Source organism: Cydia strobilella, chromosome 20, assembly GCF_947568885.1.
Source record: "Cydia strobilella chromosome 20, ilCydStro3.1, whole genome shotgun sequence".
Taxonomy (NCBI): domain Eukaryota; kingdom Metazoa; phylum Arthropoda; class Insecta; order Lepidoptera; family Tortricidae; genus Cydia; species Cydia strobilella.
Genome location: NC_086060.1, coordinates 7716632 through 7744014, shown reverse-complemented (window position 1 = coordinate 7744014; position 27383 = coordinate 7716632). Strand labels below are relative to the sequence as shown.

At 37.9% G+C, this 27383-nt stretch overlaps 1 protein-coding gene across 1 annotated transcript; it reads right to left on the bottom strand.

The window, feature by feature from the left end:
• Nucleotides 1-20092: 20092 nt before the first annotated feature.
• LOC134750753 (myrosinase 1-like) lies at nucleotides 20093-25928 on the bottom strand. The gene is made up of 8 exons (XM_063685995.1): nucleotides 25925-25928; nucleotides 24383-24520; nucleotides 23846-23993; nucleotides 23156-23678; nucleotides 22725-23033; nucleotides 22169-22340; nucleotides 21823-21889; nucleotides 20093-20311 (listed from the first exon to the last, which is right to left on the bottom strand). Exons 1-8 carry the CDS (start codon nucleotides 25926-25928, stop codon nucleotides 20101-20103), a joined length of 1572 nt encoding a protein of 523 aa, XP_063542065.1. The 3' UTR covers nucleotides 20093-20100.
• Between the last annotated feature and the right edge of the window lie 1455 nt (nucleotides 25929-27383).

Below are 27383 nucleotides of genomic sequence, written 5' to 3'. Positions count from 1 at the left end.
CCAACATAGCGATAAACGTCAAAGAAGTTTTACTTCAATCGCGCTTAAAGATTACACGCACATACTTTTTTTATTAAATTTTCTCGATTTCACCCGGGAATTACTGTTGTCTCTTCTAAGCTCAACTTCTCAAGATATCGGAAAAATAGTCACGAATGAGAAACTGTAACCGTACTCCTAAACTAAAAGAAATAACCGTCGTCCACGTGCCGGTGGAAAGATATATTTTGCTCTCTGGGGAGCACCTTGCGCTTTGGGAACTTTAGCGAAGTGCCCGAAAGTGTCAACGGGATAAAGGTATTCGTTTAGTGTCCATTTCTAAATTGAATAGTGTTTATAAGAAGAGTACAGCTACCACCAGTTTGGCACTGACATACATATATAGCGTGAACGTAACTTACTTTCTATGCATCTCGCTCGTACTGGCATATTAGTGCGGGTGAGATGTACAGTAATTAGAAAGTAAATTACGTAGTCGTTAGCGTATATGTCAGTGTTGATACTACTTATATTGACCGGGATATGGACCGTGAATCATTCAAAATCAAGGGCCTGACACTCTTTGATAGAGAAAGATAGTCCTATTGCGATTCCTATAAGAGGAAAGAGAAAATAGTGCCATGCTTTGTCTTTATTACCGACCGGGCATTTTTTCATGGTCGGATTATGGCATCATAGCAAGCGGCGATGGCGAAATACCGAAATTTATAAGAGTGAAAGAGAAAAAAGATTATGCTGCCATACATTAAACTGTCATTACATGAATCATTTTTTCTCTGACCCCTGGTCGCTCGGTTTCATGTCTATAACTACTTGTATATACTATGTCTATGTTCAAAACTGTTAATGTTAACACTGTTCTTTCTAATTTCTAATTATTTGCTTTCAAGCGTCGCAATCATCGCGCGCTATTGCGAGCTCGTTATTAGATAATAGATTTCCAAAAAATCGACGATGTCACAACTCACCTCGGACTCCCTATGTCTACCTGTAACCAATACCATCACCGTCACTAGTATCTCTATCATTCGTAAGCCTTAAGGTGGCGTTCCAATGTCAACATCAGCTGCATTACTGTTGCGGCGTCTTTATTGCCGCCGCTGTATCTTATGACTAGGGTTCCGTACTTTTTAGTAAGTATTTGTTGTTATAGCGGCAACAGAAATACATCATCTCTGAAAATTTCAACTGTCTAGTTACACAGACGGACAGACAGACAGACAGATAGACGGACAGACAGACGGAGAGACAGACGGACAGACAGACGGACAGAAAGACGGACAGACAGACGGACAGAAAGACGGACAGACAGACGGACAGACGGACGGACAGACGGACGGACAGACTGATAGGGTTCTGTTTTACCCTTTGGGTACGGAACACTAAAAATGAGGAATGAACGTCATAATCGCGGTCGTAACGCGGCGGCAAACGTGACTCATTTAATCGAGGACATTGACAGATACAGCGGCGGCAGTAACGACGCCGCAACAGTACTGTGAAAAGATTCATCTGCAATTGACATCCAAACGTCACCTTTATTCCGCCCACGGTTTTTGTATCTACAAAATAATGTACTTTCTAAAAATATTTACTACAGTTTTATTACAGTTCTCTTTTACCGAATATCAATAAAAAGTTTACTACTTATTTCCGTCAGCCACCTAAATAACTACAACAACATTATTGATATTTCGTCCGAGGCAAAATAATATTGTGTCCGCAAATTATATCATCAATAAAGTGCGAGGTCGGGCTTTTTTACCGACGGAGGATGTCCTAAAACCTAAAACGAATGACGTACCTTTATTATCTATCGTACTACGAATTTTCCTCAAAAAAAATGCCACTCTTGCGAGATTTGCGGACCATTGTTATTTAATAAACAGGTTATCTATCTATCTAATGAGTATTTAAGGGAATACCTTACTAAAACACGTACTGATTAAGGGTATCCAATACATCCATAGTTATTTATAACCAGTGTGTAAATGCCATACGAAAAATAATAAATAAGTAGGTATCCTGCTGACTGCGCCAAGAGTTACTGTATTATTTTTATTTAATTTTTAGTTTTACAAGCTTACATATAATTATTATCACATATCATCGTATCGCTAATACTATAAGTTGTTTAACATTCCGTTGAGTGTATTTAGTAAATATCTCTTTTGTTTACTTTTAAACGTATCTCCCGTATCTTCGTCGTCTATTTAGTTCTAATCAATTATTATTATTTATTATTTTTGTTCTATTTGGTTAGTATAGTATACCTAAACTAAACTACATATTCTCACAGAATATTCCGAAACGCTAAAAGAAATACCCTAGCTAAAAATAATATGAGCACTTGACTGCGGCAAAATATTTACCGTATTATATAAACGAGTAAATTGGGTTATTGAAACCCACCGTGTGTTCGCGATTAAATTAGATTTTTTTCATTTCACACGTTCGTGCCGTTTATTTTTAGAAAAACGATATAAAAATGTGATAAAATCTTGTACCTAATGTTTGCATATATATTTCTTGCTTGATGTTCTATGATATTTTCGATTCCAGGCGAACAGATAAATCAAAACAAAAGTATTATTTACTTTGCTAATCAGCGAAATAATAAACGTGTTTTTGCTCATGAATGTCGTTTAAAGTATAATAAAAATAATATTGATAGCTGATACAGTAAACTAACGTGTAAAGTATGCATCTAATGAAGAATTAATTTTGAAATGCGTGTAACCGTTATTTAGCCGCATCCCCTACTTCTCCTTCCTCGCGTTATCCCGCGGATTTTTTTTGCCACGGCTCATGGGAAAGGTCCGCTTGACAACTAATCCCAAAAATTGACGTAGGCACTAGTTTTTACGAAAACAACTGCCATCTGACCTTCCAACCCAGAGGGGAAACTAGGCCTTATTGGGATTAGTCCGGTTTCCTCACGATGTTTTCCTTCACCGAAAAGCAACTGGTCTGGTAAATAATTATCAAACTTAATATAACTTAGGTATTAAGCGTAGATAATAAGAGTTGATTTGTCTTGCTATGTCACAATAAGGGTGACATTTTCATTTGTGAAAAAACCCTTTTTCTAATAAAGATTAAAAAAAAAAAAAAAAATTATCAAATAATATTTCGTACATAAGTTCCGAAAAACTCATTGGTAGGTACGAGCCGAGGTTTGAACCCGCTACCTCCTGATTGAAAGTCGCACGCTCTTACCGTTAAGGTGACTGTCCATTTGTAACTGCCGCTGCACTGCAGTTGCGACGTTACGCGGTGCCGCACTACTGTAGCAGCACGACTGCGGCTGTTGCGGCGTGCAGTCGCGACAGCGTTCGTTGATGGCTTGTCAATGTCAAGTCATATAATGTCACACGTACAAATAAAATACTAATTTACTTTTGTATTTTTTTCGTGAAGAAGCGAGTGACGATAATGCTACATGCTACATGAAAAAGAAGACCAGTTTGCCTTTCTACAATAGTCAGAGTCCGACGAAAGCAGCTACGCAATATTAATAAAAAATCTGATGAACAAGTTTGGGAACAAATCAAATTATTTTATTAAATATTTTGATTTGTGTTTTCACTGGAGGGCTTCGTCACTTTTTCTTTAATATATGACATCTATTACAGTTTTTAAAAATCTGATATTTAATGGTGATCCTTTATTCAGATAATATTGCCGATAAAATGAAAAGCAATTCAACATTGAATGAGACTTAATAATTGACGAAATACAATCAAATTACTCAAATAAAATTAATGCAGAGGAAAAATTATTCTTAACATTAAGGTAAGTTCACAATGTGAAATTTTCTTCCCCATCCTCTTGCCTAAATGCGTGACCACCAGGTGACCACCGCACACAGCAATCCGATGCGATGAATAAAATTATTTGTAAGAGCTATAAGTAATTGCGCAATTTACACTTCATATTGTCAAGTTTCCTATTTGAAACTGAAACACAAATTAAAATCCCTCTTGTGTTGCAGGTGTCCATGGGCGGCAGGGCACTCTTTATGATATGACCGTGCATCCATATAAAACTTGACGGGCGAGACAAGAAATCCTTTATGAAGAAAGCTATTGCCCTCACCTTGGCCGATAGAAAGAACTTCAAATAAATTAATTTGAATAATAAATGGTTTCCTCGTGTTGGTGTGATGAAAAATTGCGTGTTGCACTGTAACAAAGTTTGTTTAACCCTCATGCCTTAAGATGCAACCGTCAATATTCTAAATTTTAAACCATTCGCTTCTCTCGTGGTTCAATTTTGTATCCTTTCGTATGTTTGGATATCAATATATTACCAGGAGGTATTAAACAACATCTTTGCTCCTTGTAATAAAAATTAATGATTGCTTCGTTTATTTAGCTCAGGAATGGTTTTGCAAATTTTGCAATGACAAAATTAGAAAGTGTCGCCATAAACGACATTATATAATATGATATTACGACTAGAGTTACCAGGAATATTCGGCAACTATTCGGCCTATTCGGCCACTTTACACTAAATACGCAAAAATGGCCATGCTACTGGCCTTGTCATTAATTTTACTATGGAAATTGACAATAACACCGACGTGTCGGAGCAGTAGTGCAGCTGCGGTCGGGAAAACTTTAAAATCACCATATTACGTGCAGTCGATATCGTCATTCATATGGAAATTGACAATAACACCGACGCGTTCAGGCCGCTGCAGTAGTGTCGGAGCAGTAACGCAGCTGCGGTTGGAAATGGACAGTCACCTTTAGGCAACCAGCGCTCCTCTTTTACTGTTAGGCCACCAGTGCTCCTCTTACCGTTAGGCCACCAGCGCTCCTCTTACCGTTAGGCCACCAGCGCTCCTCTTACCGTTAGGCCACCAGCGCTCCTCTTACCGTTAGGCCACCAGCGCTCCTCTTACCGTTAGGCCACCAGCGCTCCTCTTACCGTTAGGCCACCAGCGCTCCTCTTACCGTTAGGCCACCAGCGCTCCTCTTACCGTTAGGCCACCAGCGCTCCTCTTACCGTTAGGCCACCAGCGCTCCTCTTACCGTTAGGCCACCAGCGCTCCTCTTACCGTTAGGCCACCAGCGCTCCTATTACCGTTAGGCCACCAGCGCTCCTCTTACCGCTAGGCCACCAGCGCTTCTAGTCGTATCCCCACAGATCAAGAATGACGCTTACGCTTAGGGGGCCCACCAAGAAAACTGAACATTTTAAAGATACGATTCACTCATTAGTAATACATTTTCAATCATACATTCAAGGAAAATACATTCAAATCATACAATGTCAGATTATTAACAATAATATTACAAAAGATTTAAAAACCGGACAAGTGTGAGTCGGACTCGCGTAACACACTACATTACCATTATCCAAATCAGTCATCAGGCTCGGATCGAATACCCAATATTACAACGGTAGTCTAACCAAGTAAATAAATTTTACTTTCCCTTCAATAACCGACCTTTAGCTCATCATCATCATCATCATATCAGCCACTTATCCCAGTCCTGGGCCAATCTGACCAATCTCATCCAGAAGTGACCCGCAGTCTTCCGAATGTCGTCCACCCAACGAGCCAACGGACGCCAATCACTCCTTTCGTCTGAAAGCGGCCACCATTCCGTTAACATTTTACCTTCAGCTACTTGACGGATACTCTCGAACGCAATTTTTTTTCTCCCATATGGGTTCAATAATTCATCAAAGTAAACGGTTGACATTGCAAATAACATTTCCTTGTGCTGTAAATAATTCACGAGGGAATCAGAGGGGGAAAATTTCGGTTTTTATATTAAACGCATGAGAAATCTGTGGGTAATATAAGCCGCCATAATACTCAGCTTCCGTTTTCGTTAAGGTAAAGCGTGAGGTAATGGGTCACTACACTACCTATTGTAAGTTCCTTTTAGTAAGAAATAACTCCATAGGAGTAAGAGCGTTTTCACATTGTCCGATCCGATATCGGATGTCGGATGGAGGTAAAATGTAAGATATATCTGTTTCTCTGTAAATAAAACTATGAAAACGGATTATATCGCGTATATTGAATTTATAATACATCCCGACGTTTCGAACTCTTTACAGCGTTCGTGGTCAACGGGCGAGTCACCCGTTGACCACGAACGCTGTAAAGAGTTCGAAACGTCGGGATGTATTATAAATTCAATATACGCGATATAATCCGTTTTCATAGTTTTATTTCATGAGTAACTATCGCGGTAACCGAAGACAATATTATGTTTCTCTGTATTTATTTATGCATTTAATACATCACTATTACAAAAAAAAAACGATAAATAACGCAAAAAACCGGCCAAGTGCGAGTCGGACTCGCGCACGAAGGGTTCCGTACCATAACGGAAAAAAACACCAAAATAATCACGCTTGTTGTATGGGAGCCCCATTTAAATATTTATATTATTCTGTTTTTAGTATTTGTTGTTATAGCGGCAACAGAAATACATCATCTGTGAAAACTTTAACTGTCTAGCTATCACGGTTCATGAGATACAACCTGGTGACAGACAGACAGACAGACGGACAGACGGACAGCGGAGTCTTAGTAATAGGGTCCCGTTTTTACCCTTTGGATACGGAACCCTAAAAAAGCGAACGTAATGCCAATGGCACTCTCCTACAGCTGTTTTTGTCATAGGCGCCTTTCGACATCCGATATCGGAAAGGCACTTCTGATAAATTCAGCTATGTCAATTGTCGGACCGATAACATTTGTTTGTGTGCGTATGTGTAGGCATAATGCTTGTTGTAGTGTGCGTGACCGCTAAAGATGGCGCCCGGGCGCGCCCCCGCGGCCTGACTACGCGGATGTCGGATCCTCCATCCGATATCTACCTACCTATAAATAAGTACTTATACATAAGTGCCTGTTAGTTTGCTATAATAATGTTTATTTTTAGGTTTACTTCTAGTTTTAATTTTATAATATTAGTTAGTTTTTAGTATTGATCTGTTATTTTATGAATATTTTGAAATAAATTAAATGCATAAATAAATACAGAGAAACACATATATCTTACATTTTACTTCCTTCCGACATCCGATATCGGATCGGACAATGTGAAAACGCTCTAAAAGTCGATTCATATTATCAATCTAGATTGAGTATTTCACACCACAGTCCACATAAAAAATCAGGTCGTTTCAACTCTCTCCAGCCACATAGGAGGGGGAATGAGATAAGCGACAAAATTAAAACTTTTCTCTTTTGCAGTGGAAAACTACCTCGTATAGAGGCCGTATTAGCAAATTTACAAATTTGAGGATAGACGAATGAAACGATTGATGAACAAATGTACCATTTACAATCAAAAGGGTACTTATTATCGGTTGTCAATAAGGCGCTATTTCCATATATCTTCAATTTGAAATCAACCTTATCGACAACCGACAATGTTGTATGGCATGTCTCCACATTTAAACCTACGAAGGTTTGTGGTAAACGCATAATGTAATAACCACGCTATTTTGTAAAGTGCTGAGGCTGAAGTCGCACCTCTCTCCTACAATATTTTATAATAGAACATATAATAATGGCTGGGATCATGGGTTATGAAGATATCAAGGATTTTTATCATTGAGACGTATTATTTGTATCATGTATCGCACAGATCGTCAGCAAGAAAGCTAATAAAATAACAGTTATAAACTTTTTTTGTGATGATCTCCGGGACACAAAATGTATAGTTGAGATTGATTTATAAAACGAGTTAGTAACTTCTATTCAATGCAATTGTGTGGGCGCGGAAAAACAATCTTGAGGATATTACGTTGTAGAATGTACCTATTGAAATGAAGTGTATTAATATGGAGTGAGGAACGCGAGTCGCCTCACACGTGTAGAGACAAATGGCTGCAGAGTACGCGAATGTTTCTTACTGAATCTCCAGATGAAAACTAGAATTCTTTGCCCTGCGCCCCGCCCAGCTCTGAGCAAATCACTACACTTAACATACTGTTTTATGTCCACTATACATGCTCCATCTATGGGGTGGTGATCTGTAGTAGCCGCACTCGTCATGGAAAGTATTGCGAGTGGTGGAAAATAAAGTTATATTTTCAGTTACGAGAAATGGATTTGTGAATAGGAACGTGGGAAAAATACAGCCAACTTCTTTGTTATGAGGCACATATACGTTTAATAAGATTTTTAAGGATTGTGTGAAGATTTTATTTTATTTTATTTTTAATAAATAAAAACTAACTTCACTAAACAGATGAAAATGATTTGTGACGCTTTATGGTCCTCAGCAGTTCCACTTCACCAAATGAAGTTTTCGTTTGACTATTGAATTCCATACAAGTTTTAAAAGCTTCTAATTTATTCATGTAAATTTTAAAAACCAAAAAATTCTACCCAAGGGACGTAGGCGACGTAGCTGTGGTTAATCATATTGTGTAAACATATTTCCTATAATGCTGATATAAATACAAATCCAAAATACAAAATATAAATATAAATACAAATCAAACTCCTTCCTGATAAGAGCTTGCAGATTTAAGAATGATATTTTCTCAAAAATTGATATAGGTATATAATGACTCCTTGACTAAATTTAAACATCAAGTACTTTTGGTTTTAAATGAACAAACGAATTAAATACACTCTAACTTTACACTTTAATTGCATATTTAATGTATAAAAATTGTTTTATCTTCATTAATTAAGCCCCTGTCCTAATTCGACCGTTGTTGTTAATTTTTAAGTTTAGTTATCCTGTATTTTGTTTTTCTTTAATGAGCTGTTAAGTGGTGGCAACTGTATTGGTTTATGAATTATGTACAAGACACAAGTTATAAGAAATATGTACCGTGTGTGCCTAAATAAACATTAAAACATGTATAATATTGTCTTCGGTTACCGCGATAGTTACTCATGAAATAAAACTATGAAAACGGATTATATCGCGTATATTGAAGCGCGTGGTGCAGGGTTAGAGCCGGCGTAGTTTTTATCGCGTATATATATATATATATTTTTACTTGAAAATAATTGTGGTGTATAACTAGCCTTATGAACCGATTTTGCATGTACAACCAGCCTTAAAGTTTATAGTCTATGATTGTTCATTATTTTTAGTATGTGGGTATTTTTGCACTTTGTAATTTTTCCTCAGTCACCCGTTGACCACGAACGCTGTAAAGGGTTCGAAACGTCGGGATGTATTATAAATTCAATATACGCGATATAATCCGTTTTCATAGTTTTATTTCATCAAAACATATAAATAAATAACAATAATATATCAATTGATATATCATTTTGTATTTATAATTTAAATAATGTTTCATATTTCGATTTTGTTTAATATAACTTGCATGTTGTAAATTTTAATTTGTTATGTACATATAATTAGTTTAGTATTAAGTAATATTGTTTGCATGCCAGTGTTGGCGAGATATGAGCGCACCTCTACTTATTGTAAACTATATAACCATGTCTCTAGCAAATAAAAAAATCATTCATTCATTCATTCGAGAGAGCAAACTGGGGACGTAGTAAATAAACTTTATTACGTTAAATAATACAATATATTACAACACAATACAATAAACAACACAACAAACACACAACAACAACTCAACACAATACAATACACACAACACAATAACACAACAACAACACAATACAATAAAAATACAATATAATATAGATATAATATCATAAAAAGAAGAGGAATCTAATTTTCTATGATGGGTATTCCAGAACTGGGGACTAATACGTTTATATGGAACGGCGGTTTCGCGCGTGGACAGTTTTGTATTCTAAATACTATTTACAATATGGAATCATGCACAGTCTCCTGCAACAATAAATATTTTTTGTACTAACCTCCTACATACAAATGAAAAATTCAAAATTTGCCACTGAAATTTGAACCTATAGCGTAAGTAATAGAGTTGATTTTGCGTTGTTGGAAAATTGAACGAAACAAAGCAAAAGCAACGGTTCCAATGAGGGCTAACGCGTATGAATTCGCCGCTAGGGGCGCTAGTGTAGATGGTGGTCTTTTCCATAGTTCGAAATGTCAAATGTCACTTGTCACTTCAATGACTGACAGCTGTTCTATAGTCTTTTGGACCACCATCAACAGAGGCGCCAACTGGTGAGCAAAAAAACGATAGCCCTCATTGAATAGGATTTAAATTTCATCGAACTGAAGAGGAACTATAGGTAGGACCTTGGGCCTTAGGAGGATAATCCCAGACATCTGCTAGATAAATAAACTAAAAATGTAATTATGTACCGAACAACAAACTAAAAATATGTGACACAATCTTATTTGTAGCCGTAAGAGTATTTCATGAATATATTTTTTGGGCTTCGTTGAGCAAGATATTATTGGCGACTATATTTTATATCATCTCAATCTTTAAATATTGCACATGAAAAAAACGTTTAAAAAAATAATCGATGCCAATGAAGCCCTTTTCATTTCTGTAATATTTTGGTACCTTGTTAAATAATTTACCTAAATTTAAAAATAATTTAAAAATATACCTGTTTAAGTAAATCATACTGCCTACTTAATAATGGCTTAATAAACATAAGCAATAAATTTTATTGAACTTTAGACGTTGTTTAAAAATAATCTTTAAATTTTTGTAGTCATCGCTCGATGAAAATCATAGTTTCGTTATACAAAAAAAAACTATGTTTCAAAATTCAACCTGTAACAAATCTAAACACGTCCCGTCTCGTACGTAGAAAATAAGTTATTTACACTTACATTTTTATTTAAAAAAATATTACTTTATTTAAATTCTGATATCAAATTCACTAATAATAATTTTAAAAAAAACTTACCATAAAACTCCCAGACACAACCAATTTTCACATCACTACACTTCACAACACTGTCTTTCGAAACTCAAAACTGTACTTAAGCCTTTATCATAAGGTCGCGCACAGACGTCCGGACGACGCAAGGAGAGGACTGCTACTGGCTGGTTCGTACTGCAGACAGAATATTGCTAACGCTAACCGAACGTGGGTCATTCTAGATCTCATATTAACCAGTATAACTGTTATTATGAAGATCTGTGACGACCACAGAGCGCTCTTATAATGGTTACCTGAATCTTTTAGGTAAGGTAAGTGGTTATAATAAAGCCCCTTGGCGCAGAATGCATTCGCGGATTTCGGAGAAATGGCTGAATGCTGTTACTTGGTTTTCCATGTGGTAATTACTAATTAGGTTGTGATTATTAGGGTTGTGAATTGCTTTTGTGGCTTGATGGTTATGGCTAAACGACAGGAATTATAATTTGATATGGAAAATAGGGTAAATTACAAATGCATGCACCTTAGTTCCTCCAATTTGAAGCGGAATAATACAATTTTGTATGGAACTAAAAAGTGTTACGGTGTTACCAAAATTGCTAATATAGACAAGAGAAGGACATGATAAACATTGGACGTTAGAATAGGATCTCCACTCAGCATAATGCCGCGGAAATCCGTGGCCCCTGGCGCTGATTTCAGTAGATGCCTGACTTGAAATCATGCCCATTCAATCTGTTTTTCATATGCTACTGATATCTGCCAGACTCAAAAATGACGTTTTTGGTTGAAGAAACTTTTGACACTGACAGATCAGTATCATAATGGAAACTGATCGAATAACTAAAACTCGAATTGGCCTGTATTAGAGTGGCGACACGTACGCCAACGACACACAAAAACATAGCGCAAAATACCTAGGTGGTGGCGTTAATTACCTCATACCATAAATAATACATTTAGTCATTCCATGTCATTTCAAATCTAGAGCAGAGCCCAACTGGGGCAACCTTACAGAATACCGCAGACAATTAACACTAGACCCTACTCATAGTGTTGTGTTCCTGTCGGTGAGTAAGGTTGCCAGAGCTCAACGAGGGTGTGGTGTCAGGGTCGGCAACGCGCATGTAACTCCTCTGGAATTGCAGGCGTACATAGGCTACGGAGACTGCTTAACAACAGGCGGGCCGTATGCTTATTTGCCAGCGACGTAGTATAAAAAAGGTACTTGCATGTAAATAGGATGCGGCTTTCAGCACGGATTAGGCATTACCTCTATCTAGTTATTTTTTTTGCAGACAACTTAACTGCTAAGTTTGCTACGAGCGCTACGCCGTAGATTCTACGTTGTAGAATGTAGTTTGCGCGCTTTGTGAGTGCTTTAAGTAGACTCGTAATGCCTACAACACACTTTGCAGTTGTATATAGGCAATAGGCAATAACGGCCATCAATTCTGACCTTCGGTATACTGCACAGAAAGGTTTTTTGAAGTAAAACTTCTTTAGGCGCGACTAGAGGGTAACTCGGATTTTTTTCTGACGGAAGTAACGCTCAGTAGTGACACACGCACAATAGGACACAAAAGCGCCAACATAGCGATAAACGTCATCGTCAAAGAAGTTTTACTTCAATCGCGCGTAAAGATTACACGCACAAACTTTTTTTTACAATTAGAATTAGGAGTACGCGAGTACGTACGAATAAATTGTCAATTATATATTTGGTGTATTTTACAAAGGAATCGAGTGTTTCTTCTTTATCTATTAGTTGTTTAATATTATATGGGACTATATTGAATTTGCTGAATAAAGTACTTATGGTGTCAAGTGCAGTTCTTGCATACAGGTATCTTGGGCACGTTTTAATAGTTTGGCACAAAAAGGTTGGGAAGTAGGTAAGGCACTCCTGTCACTCGTGACCTGTCAAATGGACGTATTGGATATTACCCTTCTTGATTCGGGTCCCCCTGGGTCTACAATAAATAAGTTTAATGTTTTATTTCCGTTTACCATAAATCTGGATCTGCCCTTGATTGCACTACTCACTAGAGGGGTTTTTAACAAAAAAAATGAATTACTTTTATATGTATAAGTTTTATGCAGTTTCTTTTAAAGAATACTAAAATAACACTGATGATGTGTCAGTTTGTACTTCTCTATTTAAAGAATCGTCGCGGCAGCCAGTATCCGCGCCACTCCGAAATGAGATTTGAGTTTAAAATAATTTTGGATATTTATTAAACATCTCCCTAAGAGCGTTTTCACATTGCCCGATCCGATATTGGGTATCGGATGGAAATAAAATGTAAGTTATACTTATGTATGTGTTCTTCTGTATTTATTTATTCATTTAATAAATCATTATTACTAAATATACTAAATAGATAGTTAAATTGGGACATTCCACGAGATTGTCCCTTACGAAATGCTTTTGCCTAGTATGGCAGCTAATTCAATCAATACCGTAAAGCTCGAGAATATACTGCCAATTTGTTAGCAGTCATGGAACCAGACCCAATATCATTTTCTCAGCTTTTTCAGGACTATTAAAAGAACGGCGTTTCGTAAGGGACATTCACGTGGAATGCACCTAACGCAAAAAAATTGTATTTATAACTGTTTTCTGTTTGTCATACTATGACGTACGATTAAATAAATAAACGCAAAAAGCTGCAGCTGTTTTTATAATTAGCGCCTTCCGACATCCGATATCGTTACGCTTCCGATTATTTCAGCCATGTCGGAGCCTCCGTCAGCTATCGGCCGATAATATTTGTTTGTGTGCGTAATGTGTAGGCATAGGTAAAGTTTGTTGTAGTGTGCGTGACCGCTAAAGACGGCGCCCCCGCGGCCTGACTATGCGGATGTAGGATCCTACATCCGATATCGGATCGGATAATGTGAAAACGCTCAATCTTATTGGACAATGTAATATAAACCATCTTAACCTTGTTTTGTGGTTCCGAAGTCCACTATATTAGTACGGTAAGTATTAAGCTGCTGAATAATTCATGCAATTATGAGGAAGCGTGTACTAAAATAGCTCGTAAACCTGGGCAATATTTTATTCACCTACACTACGCTCCTGCGTTGTTCCACACGTGCAGAGTGTAGGCGAGTCTGGAGCCCTATTAGGGCCACCCCACATTACTGTCTCCCGAGCGTCGTCGTCTCGTCAACTCTGGCTGCTGCTCGACGCTACGTTGACGCAACTACGCAGCGACGCCATTTTCCATAGCGCTGACTAGACGCTGACGCTCATAAAACGCTATTAGACGTGTGGGGTGGCTATTACTAATCGTCGCACTAATAGAGCGACACGTCACGCGCGAATGACATCTATGATTCAAATAACTTTCAAATATCGGTTTGATGTCAGGCGCCCGTTCGAATTGGCCTGCTAGCAATGATGACAATCATAAGAAATAGTAACAAACATCGGGATGACAGATGCTACGAAAAATCGCGTCACTATTTCCATACATTATTTAAGTTTTGATTGAGTTTTCTATCAACGATTGTTATCTTGGCTAGGCCCCCAGGTATACAGAGGGCCTGTTTGACTTGAGAAAGTAAAAGGCGATCTGATGAAAAGACAATTGCATGATTACTAAAACGACGATTTCACGGGCGCACTGCCAATTTACAAATTGGACGGACATATCATGTAGATTTTTACTCGGGAATATCGCGAAATTTAACATAGGTCCAACATGATAGCTGTCTCGTGTTGAAAGTCGATTAAAGGGGAAATCGGATGGTAACTGCAGCAGTATTACTGTTGCATTGTTACTGCTACAGAGTTGCCGCAGCGATGTCAATTATAAATTCCTTGACGTTGCGTGAGTTGGTTGAAATAGATGTCGTTACCAAATTACTGCCGCGATTAGAACGTTAGATTTGTCACTCATTTTATCAAGGAAATTGAATGAATTCACCCGCGTCTACGCTGCAGCAGGAACGTTGCAACAGTAATGTTGCTGCAGTTGTCATTCGAATGTCACCGGACCCAGTCAACTTTCAAGTCACCAATGCTCGGTAAGCAATTCGAATTATACCTATTCTTGAAGGCGTGCGTAAGACATCGATTCCGAAAGTTATGCGTTGACTTTGCCCTTATTTTAACCCATGGACCCCGTGGTGCGTCCCTTATGCATAGGAAATGCGTCGAAATTGCAATTTTATTGATATAGGTAACTTTGCCTACCTCGCATATTATAAAAAAAAAATAAAAAAAAAAAAATTTTATTCGGACGATAATACAATCCATATTTTGTTAGTTACAAATATACTTAAATTACTATGTTAGTACCTAAACTAAGATGTTGGGAGGTCCAGTGCCTAATAAGTGCACTGTCCCATCTCCCTGCCACAGGAAGCCCGTAATCAAAGTTATACATAACAGGCACCATAGATACATAGATCATAGGGATCATAGAGATTGTCGGAGCACATCGCGTTAGATTTAGATTTATTTATTTTAGGATAAAAACTATACTATACATCTGTATCAATGTCAAAATTATGCTTATCTTCTTATCATGATCGTCAAACGGAACGGAAACGTTACAAGGATTAATTTTGCGGATTTTAGAAGTGTAGGGCGGTAAAGTCGCCTTTCAGTTTAGGCAAAAAGAATTAAATAGACATAGAATGCTCACTCCATACATCAGTTTTGTTACCAAAACGACTATTATTTTCGTAGTCGACATCTAGCGTCAATTAGCGGAATTATCAGTCCTGCTACTCGAAATTTAATGGTCCAATTTACCGGAAAAAAGGTAAATTAATGAAATTTAATCGCATTAGACCCGGTAATGACATTAATTAAGAATGCTAAAATCACCCTTACCGCAGTCGAGTAAAAAGTCAACGATGAATTTTCGACTTCTATTTTTCAGTCAAGTCCATCTGTTGTTATACACGCTAGGTCTCCCTACCCTCTAGGGTATACTTACGTATAAGAGCGTTTTCACATTGTCCGATCCGGATCCTACATTCGCGTACAGTCTGCCAAAAAAGAGTAGAAATTAAAAAGTGGCAACACTGTAGTGTTGTCCCGTTTTTCTTAGATTGATTTGAAAGGGACGACACTACAGTGTTGCCACTATTTAATTTCTACTCTTTTTTTGGCAGATTGTAGTCAGGCAGCGGGGGCGCGCCCGGGCGCCGTCTTTAGCGGTCAACAACAAGCATTATGCCTACACATCCGCACACAAACAAATATTATCGGTCCTACAGCCGACGGGGGCTCCAACATGGCTGAATTTATCGGAAGCGTCTTTCCGATATCGAGTGTCGGAAGGCGCCTATGACAAAAACAGCTGCAGGAGAGTGCCATTGGCATTAAGTCCGCCTTTTTGCGTTATTTATCGTTTTTAGGGTTCCGTACCCAAAGGCTACGGGACCCTATTACTAAGACTCCACTGTTCGTCTGTCCTTCTGTCCGTCTGTCTGTCCGTCTGTCTGTCCCCAGGCTGTATCTGATGAACCGTGACAGCTAGACAGTTTAAATTTTCACAGATGATGTATTTCTGTTGCCGCAATAACAACAAATACTAAAAACAGAATAAAATAAATATTTAAGTGGGTCTCCCATACAACTAACGGGATTTTTTTTACTGTTTTTTGCGTAATGGTACGGAACTCTTCGTGCGCGAGTCCGACTCGCACTTGGCCGGTTTTTTTAGTAATAATGATTTATTAAATACATAAATAAATACAGAGACTAACATATATCTTACATTTTACTTTCTTCCGACATCCGATACCGGATCGGAGAATGTGAAAACGCTCTTATACGTATAGATGTGGGCGCAAGATGGAAAGATGTCACTTGCATCCGCGGCTCCACACGAGCGCCTCTTGACCCGCATCTGGTTAGGGCTGCCGCTTGGGCAATAATAAATGAATAAAAAATGAAATAAACCTTTTTCCTACGGCTCGTTGGAATAAACGGAAAATTTTCTTGCAATGTAGGTACAGTTCAGAATGCGTCAATTTGCTCTACTAGTACTAATAAAAAATAAATATTTATTGGAACAAATAAATAAAAATGTAATATCAAAACTTATAAACTAAACGTAACTAAATTATTGTATCCTGAACCTTAACTAAAATAAAATTTCGCCCCTCGGCAAGGTGCCGTAATAGATGCTGGCAGCATTACCCCGCTGAATTGCAATACTAATGCGCTGTGCGAGGAAGCTGCCACATCCACCAGCCTTTTTTTTAAACATCACAAGCATCATTATAGCGCAAGGGAAACACCTCAGAAGGTAGCTCATTCCACAACTTGCACCATAAGAGCAACTTCTATAGGTATCAAGGAATTGATTCACCCCGCGCCGCATCGTTTCGCTTCGCGTTCACGTGTTGTTCGCCTACGTAGTACGCTGCGTAATAAGTTGTTAGTTGCGTAGTTTTGATAAGGGTCCGAAAAATTTCTGGGCATTTCATTTTCGTTAACATTAGTTTCATTCTAATTTAGCTTATAACTTGTTGATCACTTATTATATTACATTTTTATAAGTGAGAACCTGTAATTGGCTCTGTAATTCTATAGTAGCTTTAGAAATGTTTATAGCTGTTGGTTTCCCATGTATGTAATAAAAATAAATTAATAATATTTATTTATTTTATTAATAATATTTTTATATAGGTACATATTCAAAAAATACGTTAACCACTAAACTACTGCTTGTACAATGAATGTTTACTGCTTCGCCACTGGGTTGTATTCCCATTTTGTCTCCGTCGGGCACAGATGGGAATAGGTGTTTTCATATACATAATTCTCATGTACCTATTTTTACTACAAAAAAGATGCATACGAGTTCTAGCCAAGACAACAACTGAAGAAAGTTGCAGACCACATTTCACGAAATTAAAAATATTCACCATTACATCCTTATACATCTTGGAAACTTATAAATTTGTGCGAAAATACGAAGACTTGTTTAAAATCCAAACCCCAAACCACAACTACATAACTTACGTAATCGAAATAAACTTGTGCAAGCAAATCCAGCTAACCTCCAAATGTTCAGTAAAGGCCCCTACTCAATGTCCATTCGAATTTATAACCACGTCCCTCAGTTTATAAGAAATGAAACCAAATATTATAATTTTGTAAACAAGCTCAAGAGCTACCTACTAACTGAATGCCCATACACCCTACAAGAATTTATAAATAATAAGACAAAATAATAATAATAATGTACTTAATAAAAATGGAGCATGATAAATGTTATAGTGATATAATAATATAACTACTTACATAGACAATATATGATTTTAATTATTGTAATACTATAAATATTTGATTTCAATTACCTATTCTATTTGTTATTGTTTATAGATTTATTTTATAAGACTACCTTACCATGGGGTCCCAGCGCGCATAAGTTGTTTGCAGAAATCGCGAAGCGTCTGGTTGACGTAACTGGTGACCGAAGAGCTGGCGGCTTTCTCGCACAACGTATCCGCATTGCGATACAGCGGGGAAATGCCGCCAGCATCCTTGGTACAATGCCTCAAGGGCCTATTTTAGATTTAAGCTAGTTATTAATTTCGTTTACGTAGTACCACTGTATATATCTTGTATACCTTAGAAATAAGTAGATATAAAATGTTGCTACGCCCTAGTAGGGTCCATGATTGTACTCACTTTATTTTAAGAACATCTGTAATACCATGGTTGCAACGAATAAATGAAAATGAAATGAAAAATGTGTCATCGCCTCACGTATGGCAGTGGTCACGTGGGACGGGGACAAATGGGAATATACCGCCATTGGTGTTACATCTTCCACGTAGATAACCAATAAACCCAAACCCAAAACTGATCCAAATTCAAAGCGAGTGGCACCCCTATCTCGGACGTGTGAAGGGTCACGGTTGCCTCTTGTTTCTTTGCTTTATAAAGTCCCTATAAATAGAAATGCTTCCCAACCTACGCCAATTAGTTATTGCTTCACTCCGGATTTTGTTAGGCGTAGCATAAAAAATATAAATACTTAAAATATATATAATGATCTGCCTGATTTTACGATCGGCCGCCGACATAATTATATATCATCACAACACAAGCCTTATTGAGCATACTGTGAGGTTAGTCAATTTGTGTAACGCAGCGTCTTACACAAACTCTTGAATATTTAAGTATTGGTATTTATAGGTATATAAGGCCGTAGGGCAATCTTTTCAAATATTTGATCTTTGGCATTGTTAGATTTCTTGCAAAAAATCTGGTGGCCAATTCAATATACTAAGATTTTGACATCAAAAGGATAGCATTGTTTTATAATACGCCCGTGAGTCACGTACCCGCCGATACATGTACGGACAAGTACGAGCGAAATGCACGAATAATGATAACTAAACGAATTGGCCTCCTGGCTCCAGACGAGATGATAATTATATAAACGACGACATTACGAGTAGACAGAGTACGTGTAAGTTAACTTTGCATGACAAAGTGTGCCAGCATCACTATAAGTTATTTTTCATGGGCATTTCACGTATATGGCTATTCGAAACACTCGCATGCCAAATTGGTACTGAATTATCAAATACAGGCTCTACAAATTCCGAAAGAAGCTAGAAATACAATTAATTTTTATGTACAATAAATATTTCCTATATAAAATTAATTTTTATTTATTTCCAAAACAATACCATGGCTTTTATAAGGTACTCTTATTGATAAAAGCCTATATGCCCTTTCATAATCATCATCATCAGCTTACTCTCGTCTACTGCTGGACATAGAGGCCTCTTCTATTGCACGGCATTGAGCACGATTTGCGGCAACTCTTCCCTTTATACCATATCAAACAAAACGTTGAAAACAGTGAAAGCTAATAGGATTACAATCGTTGTTCGACTTTGGGCGATCATATTTTTACACTAGATTTGTGGATTCATGAAAATGTATTTAACAACTTTCTTTTTGAAGCATTTACAGTTACTGAAAGAAGCCATGGTATGGATCTATTTGATCCGGGTTGTAATCAATTGTATAACTTCGAACAACTTTATACACTACACTACATTTGTAGCAAGCGTGTCCTAGCGTGGAGGCCTCGCTAAAAACGACCAGATCACAGACCTCCAACAAGATGACATCAAAAAGATTGCAGGCCTACTCTGGAGGAGAGAAGCAGTAAATCGGGCTGCTTGGAGGAGATTTGGAGAGGCGCATGCCCAACAGTGGGCGCATACTCGCTGAGGAAGAAGAGAGAAGAAGACTACATTTGTGGCGTTGAAGAAAATGTCTTTCACAACTTTCTTTGAACGCTTTACAGTAGAACTAAAACATTTACAATAGCCAAAACAATTGAAAGTAGCCAGGCACTTGATGCGTACGCACTGCTAGCGTAAGGATCGGGATCGTACTCGTAGTCAATCGTACGGCTGCGTACGATCTCTTTGTATACTAGCGCCGATTTTCGGGGGGTTCTGGTCCGCTCTGGGTCTTCAAAGTCCACTTCGTACAGGCCGAAGCGTAGTCTGCAAAAATACGTTATTAATTTAAATAAAGGGTTATCTCGGAATGGGAGGTAATACTCTGTCAAATAATTTAATACGTATACGTATAATCTTTAATTTTAAACGGCCGGACGGAAGCCGTGGCTCCGGGCGCCCTGTACACTCTTGGCAGCGGTCCGTCATGAGTGAGCTACGAGCGGTCGGGTTGAGCTGGAGCGAGGCCAGAAGGGTCGCTGAAGATAGGAAGGAGTGGCGCGAGCTTGTGAAGGCCCTTAGCACCTCTGGGGTGCCATAGGACAACAACAACAACAACATAATGACTTGGCCATCGCACGGCTGCATAATGACATAAGGATCATCGTCAGCTATTAAAAATAATTCTAATTGAACATAACGCTAGCGTTAATCACATGCAGCTTGAGCATTACACATATTTAGGAGTACGGTACGAGTAAAGCATTACGAGTATGTGCGATTGCCAAGTCATTTATGTATTAAAAATTAAAGATATCTAATAATTATTGATGCGGTTTTAACACCCCCTGGCACTGACTAAAATAACCGACTTGGTATCACATTACATCTAAACTTTTTAGTAGTAGAAGTATTGCGTTGCGAGACTGGCATCTATTTACATGTAAAGTTTTTGATGGGATCTCATCTCTTTGTATGCAGTCCTTCTTTTCGGGTACTAGGTACTTCTTGTACGTCAGCTACCACTTTTCTTAAAGCTCATACTCATACCCGTTACACACGATACTCGTACTCATACCTGTACAACACTCATGGCCATACCAGGCTATACTTGTATTCAAACAATACTCATACCCAAGTCCCCATCCCACATCATACCCGCACATGAGTGCCATATGTATGGTATGAACCTATACCATATTCATATCTTTACCATACTCATAGCCATACCATACTCATACTGTATACATCTTTATACCTACTCACATCATTATCTTAGCAAGACCTTTACTTTACCTACTATTTGTTGGAACAGCAAATGTAACTTTGTAATATCATATATTCATATAAGACTACAAACTTACTTATGCAGTTCCTAAATCTTTAAAACGTGACTGATATTGCAATATTTTTAGGTTTTTTATGGCTTGTTAAGTAAGTAAGTAAAAACTACTTATGTTTAAAATTTGAAGCTTGTTGGTTGGCTAGAAGTACCTTAGAATTATGATGATCGGTGAGTGAGTGTGTCAGTGACAAAAGTAAGGAACTTTGACGTACAATAATTCTTAAACTACAAGTTCAAATTGAATGTTCTTGGGAATATATGTAAGCTATATCATGCCCTATATATCACTGAAAATTCAGGGCTCTAGCTTTAGACAGCACAAAATTACAGGACGTCGAAAATGGCCTGAATGGCTTCGAGAAAAGGATGGTACGGCCGTGCTTCTTTGTTTTGCTCGACTTGGCGGGGACACTGCCGTGCCCCCAGATTATATTTTGCTTACCTAAGAAAGACTCGCACTACACACAATCTTGTATGAATCATGAGAACTTACATGTAGCCATAAGCCCATTCGAAATTGTCCATCAAACTCCAAGCAAAGTACCCTTGAACATCACATCCTGAAATAGTTAACATATTTTTATCATTAAATGTTAACACGAGATAATGCAGCCGGCTTAGCGCCCGTCTCTCTCTCTCTAATTAGGTATCTAAAACAGTTAGAAAAAGACGTTTAGTCTATCTCGCGGGCGTGATACTGTCGCTGCACTCCTGTGCTAAGCCTACACAGCTGATATAAGTGTGGTAGTATCAAGGGGAGATAGAATTTATCATCTGTTGATATTTTCCTTTTATGATGATGATTTTAAGTAGGTATAGCATGTTTATGATGTATGTACCATCAGCAATTGCATCGAGTACTGCGTTCAGGTAGCTCCTGTAGTAAGACACCCTGATGTGGTCGTTGAGGCCAGTTGTGGTAGATACTCCGTTTTCCGTTATGTAGACAAGAGGGTTGTTGTATGTATCCCTGATGTGAACCAGGAGAGAGTATAATCCAGGGCCGTGCTCCTGAAAAGTATAGTTATATTGAAGTTTATTATAGACCTTGAACGCCTTAAATATTTATATGAATAAATCACCGCGGTGCCCAAGGATCACAAGAATACAGTCATGAGTGTAAAGACCATTATCAGCCATTCGATTTTTAGTCGATTCGATTCGAGAGTTAGCGAACTTATGTTAATCGTGTAGTATAGTTTAACAAATTAACTGTTAGCGACCCGCTAGACGGGTTTTCTCGTGGGCTCTTTTCGCTACAAAGCGGAAAAACGCGTGTTTACTTTGCGTGTGGGAAAACATTCAAACTACTCAACTATGAAAACCGCGCTATCAAAAGAGATAGACGCCTAGACCTATGTGGGTCTTGTTGGGCTCAAAGCGAATTCCACTTACTCTGATCCAAGGTGCATGTGATTCTGGCCAAGACTCATTTAGAAATGAACCCGCAAAAGCATCATCTTCATGTGACGGAATCTCATACATTCCAATAAGAGAGCTGTTTCTGTACACAATTCTTGTGGAATAATGGTTCAGGCCTAAGAAATCCGAAGTGCCTTTCATATACTCTATTTGTTCCTCAGAGAAACCTCGAAGTCTTGAAGAATTATAGCCTTGAGCAAGACTGGCTGCTGCCACGCGATCTATCATTACTTGAGGGTAGTTTCCAGTCTCCGAGAAAATTGGATGCATATATTGGCCTAACTGCAAGAAAAATATAAATATCGTATCTTACATTACAAGTTATTTGCATAAAATTACAAGTGGGTAAAAGTAGATCAAATAACGAATATTTTATAAGTATTACCTTGTATTTTTAAACTTACATGGAATTCAAAGTAATCTCTAGTAGCCTCGATATCGTCTTCCGAATCTGATGCAGGAAACACATATTCAGAGCTGATGACAATACCAAGCTTCCCTCCTTGTACATTTCTGAACTCATCGTCGTAAATATGGTACGCTCTCGCGTTTGCAAGTAAAATTTGTCTTCCGCACTCATAGAAACCAATACCAGGGGAGTGAAGTCGAGGAGCATGCGTGCTATATCCGTATCCGAAATGGCAATGGATATACGGTTCGTTTATAGTCAGCCAATGCTTAACGCGATCTCCGAAATTCTGATACAAAACTCGAGCGTAGTCACCGAACCAATCCACAATCTCCTCATTCAACCAGCCGCCAAGTTCTTGCAGATTTTGAGGCAAGTCCCAGTGATACATGGTTGCGAAAGGGGTGATACCATTAGCTATAAGCTCATCTATGAATTCGTTGTAATGGTCGATGCCGCGTTGGTTAACGTAGTTTGCGCGACCGTAGGGAAGAATTCTCGGCCATGATATGGAAAATCTGTAATGATAAAATATATTGTCTCATAAAAGTGAACAGAACCTCATATTTATCAAAATAAAAACATTTTTGATACTAGCTTTTATCGCTGACTGTATTTTTCTTTTAACAGTCATCTGCTATACTAATAACCCTGTAAAAATGATGCTCATATTAATATAATATACCTGTAGTGCGTAACTCCTAATTCTTTCAGCATTTCGATGTCTCTTCTATAGATATAATACGAATTGGCAGCAATATCTCCATTGCTGCTATCGGCTACATGATCTGGATCAGTGCGGGCCAAGTAATCCCATATTGACCAGCCTTTACCTGCAAAAATATCATTCCACATTTTCATGTTCTAGAAAATGGATATTGGAGGCATTTTAAAGGAAAAGCGTAGGTATATTCGTATGTTTAGAATTTTGAAGTCAGTCTGCGTTTGCGCAGTTTGATTCAGTGCGCGTGTGATTTTGCCTTTAACATTTTACACGCGCTAACTACACCGGTATTAATAATTTTGTATGTCTACTCGTCCCTTGCACATTCCCATATCAACCATGTAAGACATTCGTCGTCAATTAAGTATGTTAAAAAATACAATTTTAATGAGTATATTAATGCAACTGGTATAAGATTCGAAAGACTAATGGATAAAAAAGAGACATATTAACTCGCTAAGACTAGCTAAGGTTAATAGTTAAAACTATGATGATTACCGTCGACGTCCCATGCTCCTTCTATCTGATAAGACGCGGTGGCGGTACCGAAAAAGAACTCCGAAGAAAACGATCTTCCTGTTGTGTTTCTTGCAGCAGCACTAACTGCGGCGAGGCAACTGGAAGCAAAATTAAAACCTTAGGTATAGTTATACATACAGGCAGCTATGTTTTTAATGTTAGGCAGTTTTCATAAATGCATGATCATGGATTAACAAATTACATTTACATGAAAATTGTACGCGAAGAAATTGGAGTCACCTACAAAAGTAGTACTAATGACGAAAATTCCTGAACACGATGGGGATCAGGATGGCCGAATACTAATCATATTTTTTACACAACAACCCTGCCATCCTGGTAAAAAGAGCGTCCCTTCGCGACAGGAGTTAGATGAATTTACACAAATCAACCCAAATCAGGCATCATCTAAACAGAAACCTGCGCAGTTATGAATTTCAAATTTTTAGTTTACACATTTTTGACATTTACATAAGAGATTTTAAGTAAAGTTCGCGCTGAACTTAGAAACGCGTAGAGGAGTGTCTTTTCAAAAGGGCTTATTTTTGTATGGTTTTATAGAGAAATAAGCCCTTTTGAAAAGACACTCCTCGGTAGGAAATTAACAGTGTCTAGTCCGATTATACACTGTTAATTTACCTACCTACCAAGAAACGGGTTCGAACCCTGGTAAGGGCATACATGTTTGTGTTTATTACAAATATTTGTTCCTGGGTTATGGATATTCTCTATGTACCTATTTAAGTATTTATCTAAGTATATCTATGCGTCACCTAGTACTCACAACACAAGCCTTATTGAGCTTACTGTGGGACTAGGTTGATCTTTGCAAGATTGTCCCATAATATTTAAAAAAAAAACCCGGCCAAGTGCGAGTCAGACTCGCGCACAAAGGGTTCCACACTGAAAATTTCAACTGTATTAATAGCTACGGTTCATGAAATACAGCCTGGTGACATACAGACAGACTGACAGACAGACAAACAGACAGACAAACAGACAGACAGACAGACAGACAGAGAAATGCGGCAAATACAAATGTATGCAAATTTAACAATTCGTAACGAATATTAAACAATTGTTTAAATTATTTATTTATTTTTAAAATATATATATACCATGCTAGAAATACTATTCCTGCCTTCATTTTTTGTTCACAATTGTAAATTTATAATCTAAGCACACCGGGAAACAATCACACAATGGCACGCTTAGTGACTAATTCCTTATATTATATAAAATATGTACCTAGATAAGTATCAAATTGTGCAAAGGCGAAATTGATATTTAATTTATCTCAAGATAATATTGTATGGAATTTATCACATTTATTAATTTTAATTACGTATCGATTTATTGTGCATGATCATAACTGCTGTATCAGTCTAATCTCATTAATGTTTTATGTATCTAATCAGATAAAGACCTCTCAGTCAGTTCAGTATACAGCGTGTATTTTTGATTCCATACCACATATTCTAAGGGTAGTTAAGGGTAGGTAGGCCATAATGAATTAATTACTCATATCACATGTTTCACTAAAAAAGTACCTACTAGGTTAACTAGGTGTTTCACGAAATGTGTCAATACTTTGTAACAATATCACACAATTTTTAACAATATATTTTTTTGTACCTCGGTTCGCTTGTACAGTGCGAAGGCGATATTGACCGTGACGTGAAAAACCGGATTAGCACAGGATGGATGAAATGGCGACAGGTCACGGGAACCATTTGCGACGCTCAAATGCCTCTTCGATTGAAGGGTAAAATATATAAAACTGTCGTCATGTATGGATCAGTGTTGGGCCCTAAAGGCGGATGAAAAGAGATTACATGTAGCGGCAATGAGAATGTTAAGATGGATGTGTGGTGTGACAAGAATGGATAGGATAAGGAATGAGTATATATGAGGAAGCCTGAAAGTTGCACCTATAATAGAAAAAGTAACAGCGAATCGCCTAGGGTGGTACGGACATGTAATGCGGAGGGATGAAAGTCATGCGACGAGAAAGGTATTACGAATGAATGTGGAGAGAAGTAACGGGAGAGGAAAACCGAGGAAAAGGTGGATGGACTGTGTGAGAGATGATATGAAACGAACGCGAGTGAATGATGAGATGACGGGCGAGAGAGAGGTATGGAAGAAAAAGATACGCTGCAGCGCCGACCCCAAATGAATGGGATAAGGGCAAGCGAATGATGATTTTTTTTGTACGTGAAACGTCTTGAAAAACCCGAATAGGTCGATTCAAAAACCAGAGGGCCTACCGCGAACCACGTTTGACGTGTTGCCTCTCTGTCGCACTTGTAAATTCGTACGTAAGTGTGCCAGGGAGGCAACACGTTGAACGTGGTTCGCGGTAGGCCCCCAGATGTAACGGAGAGTGTTATGGCGCTGTGGCTTATATCTGCAATTTAATATGCATATTTTACCTACATGCATATTTTTTTTAATCGCAAAGAGTTAGGAAAGAAGCCATTACTTTGAATTGAATGTACCTCTGACAGAGATGGCGCAAATTTTGAGAAAAGACGCATTCGGAGCTAAAATAACCCTTATGCGCGGTATTTACTTTGCGATCTCATCAGTCCATGGACGTATTTGAAAAAAAAAAGTAATGTCATTTGATAGATTTTACTTAATTTAAATATAGGGTAAGTAGTGACAGCAAATGTATGGAACAGTATGCACTTTAGTCTCAGGCGATGCCGATTGTTCCTTAGGTCGTACCGTGCCTACCCCCCCAAAAAGAAGGGGGGGGGGAGGGGTCGACTCCCCAGGTCTAATTCGTCTAGGTCTTAGCAACTAGGGCAAATTATATATCATCTTCGGATAATTTAGGGACGAGGAATTCATTTTTCAAATAATTGTTAAATATCATACAAAAAAAATGATTTTTGTGCAAAAAATGAAAGTGTTATGTAATTTTTTGTGACATTTTTGACTGTTACAATCATAGTGTGGCGATTTACGCCAA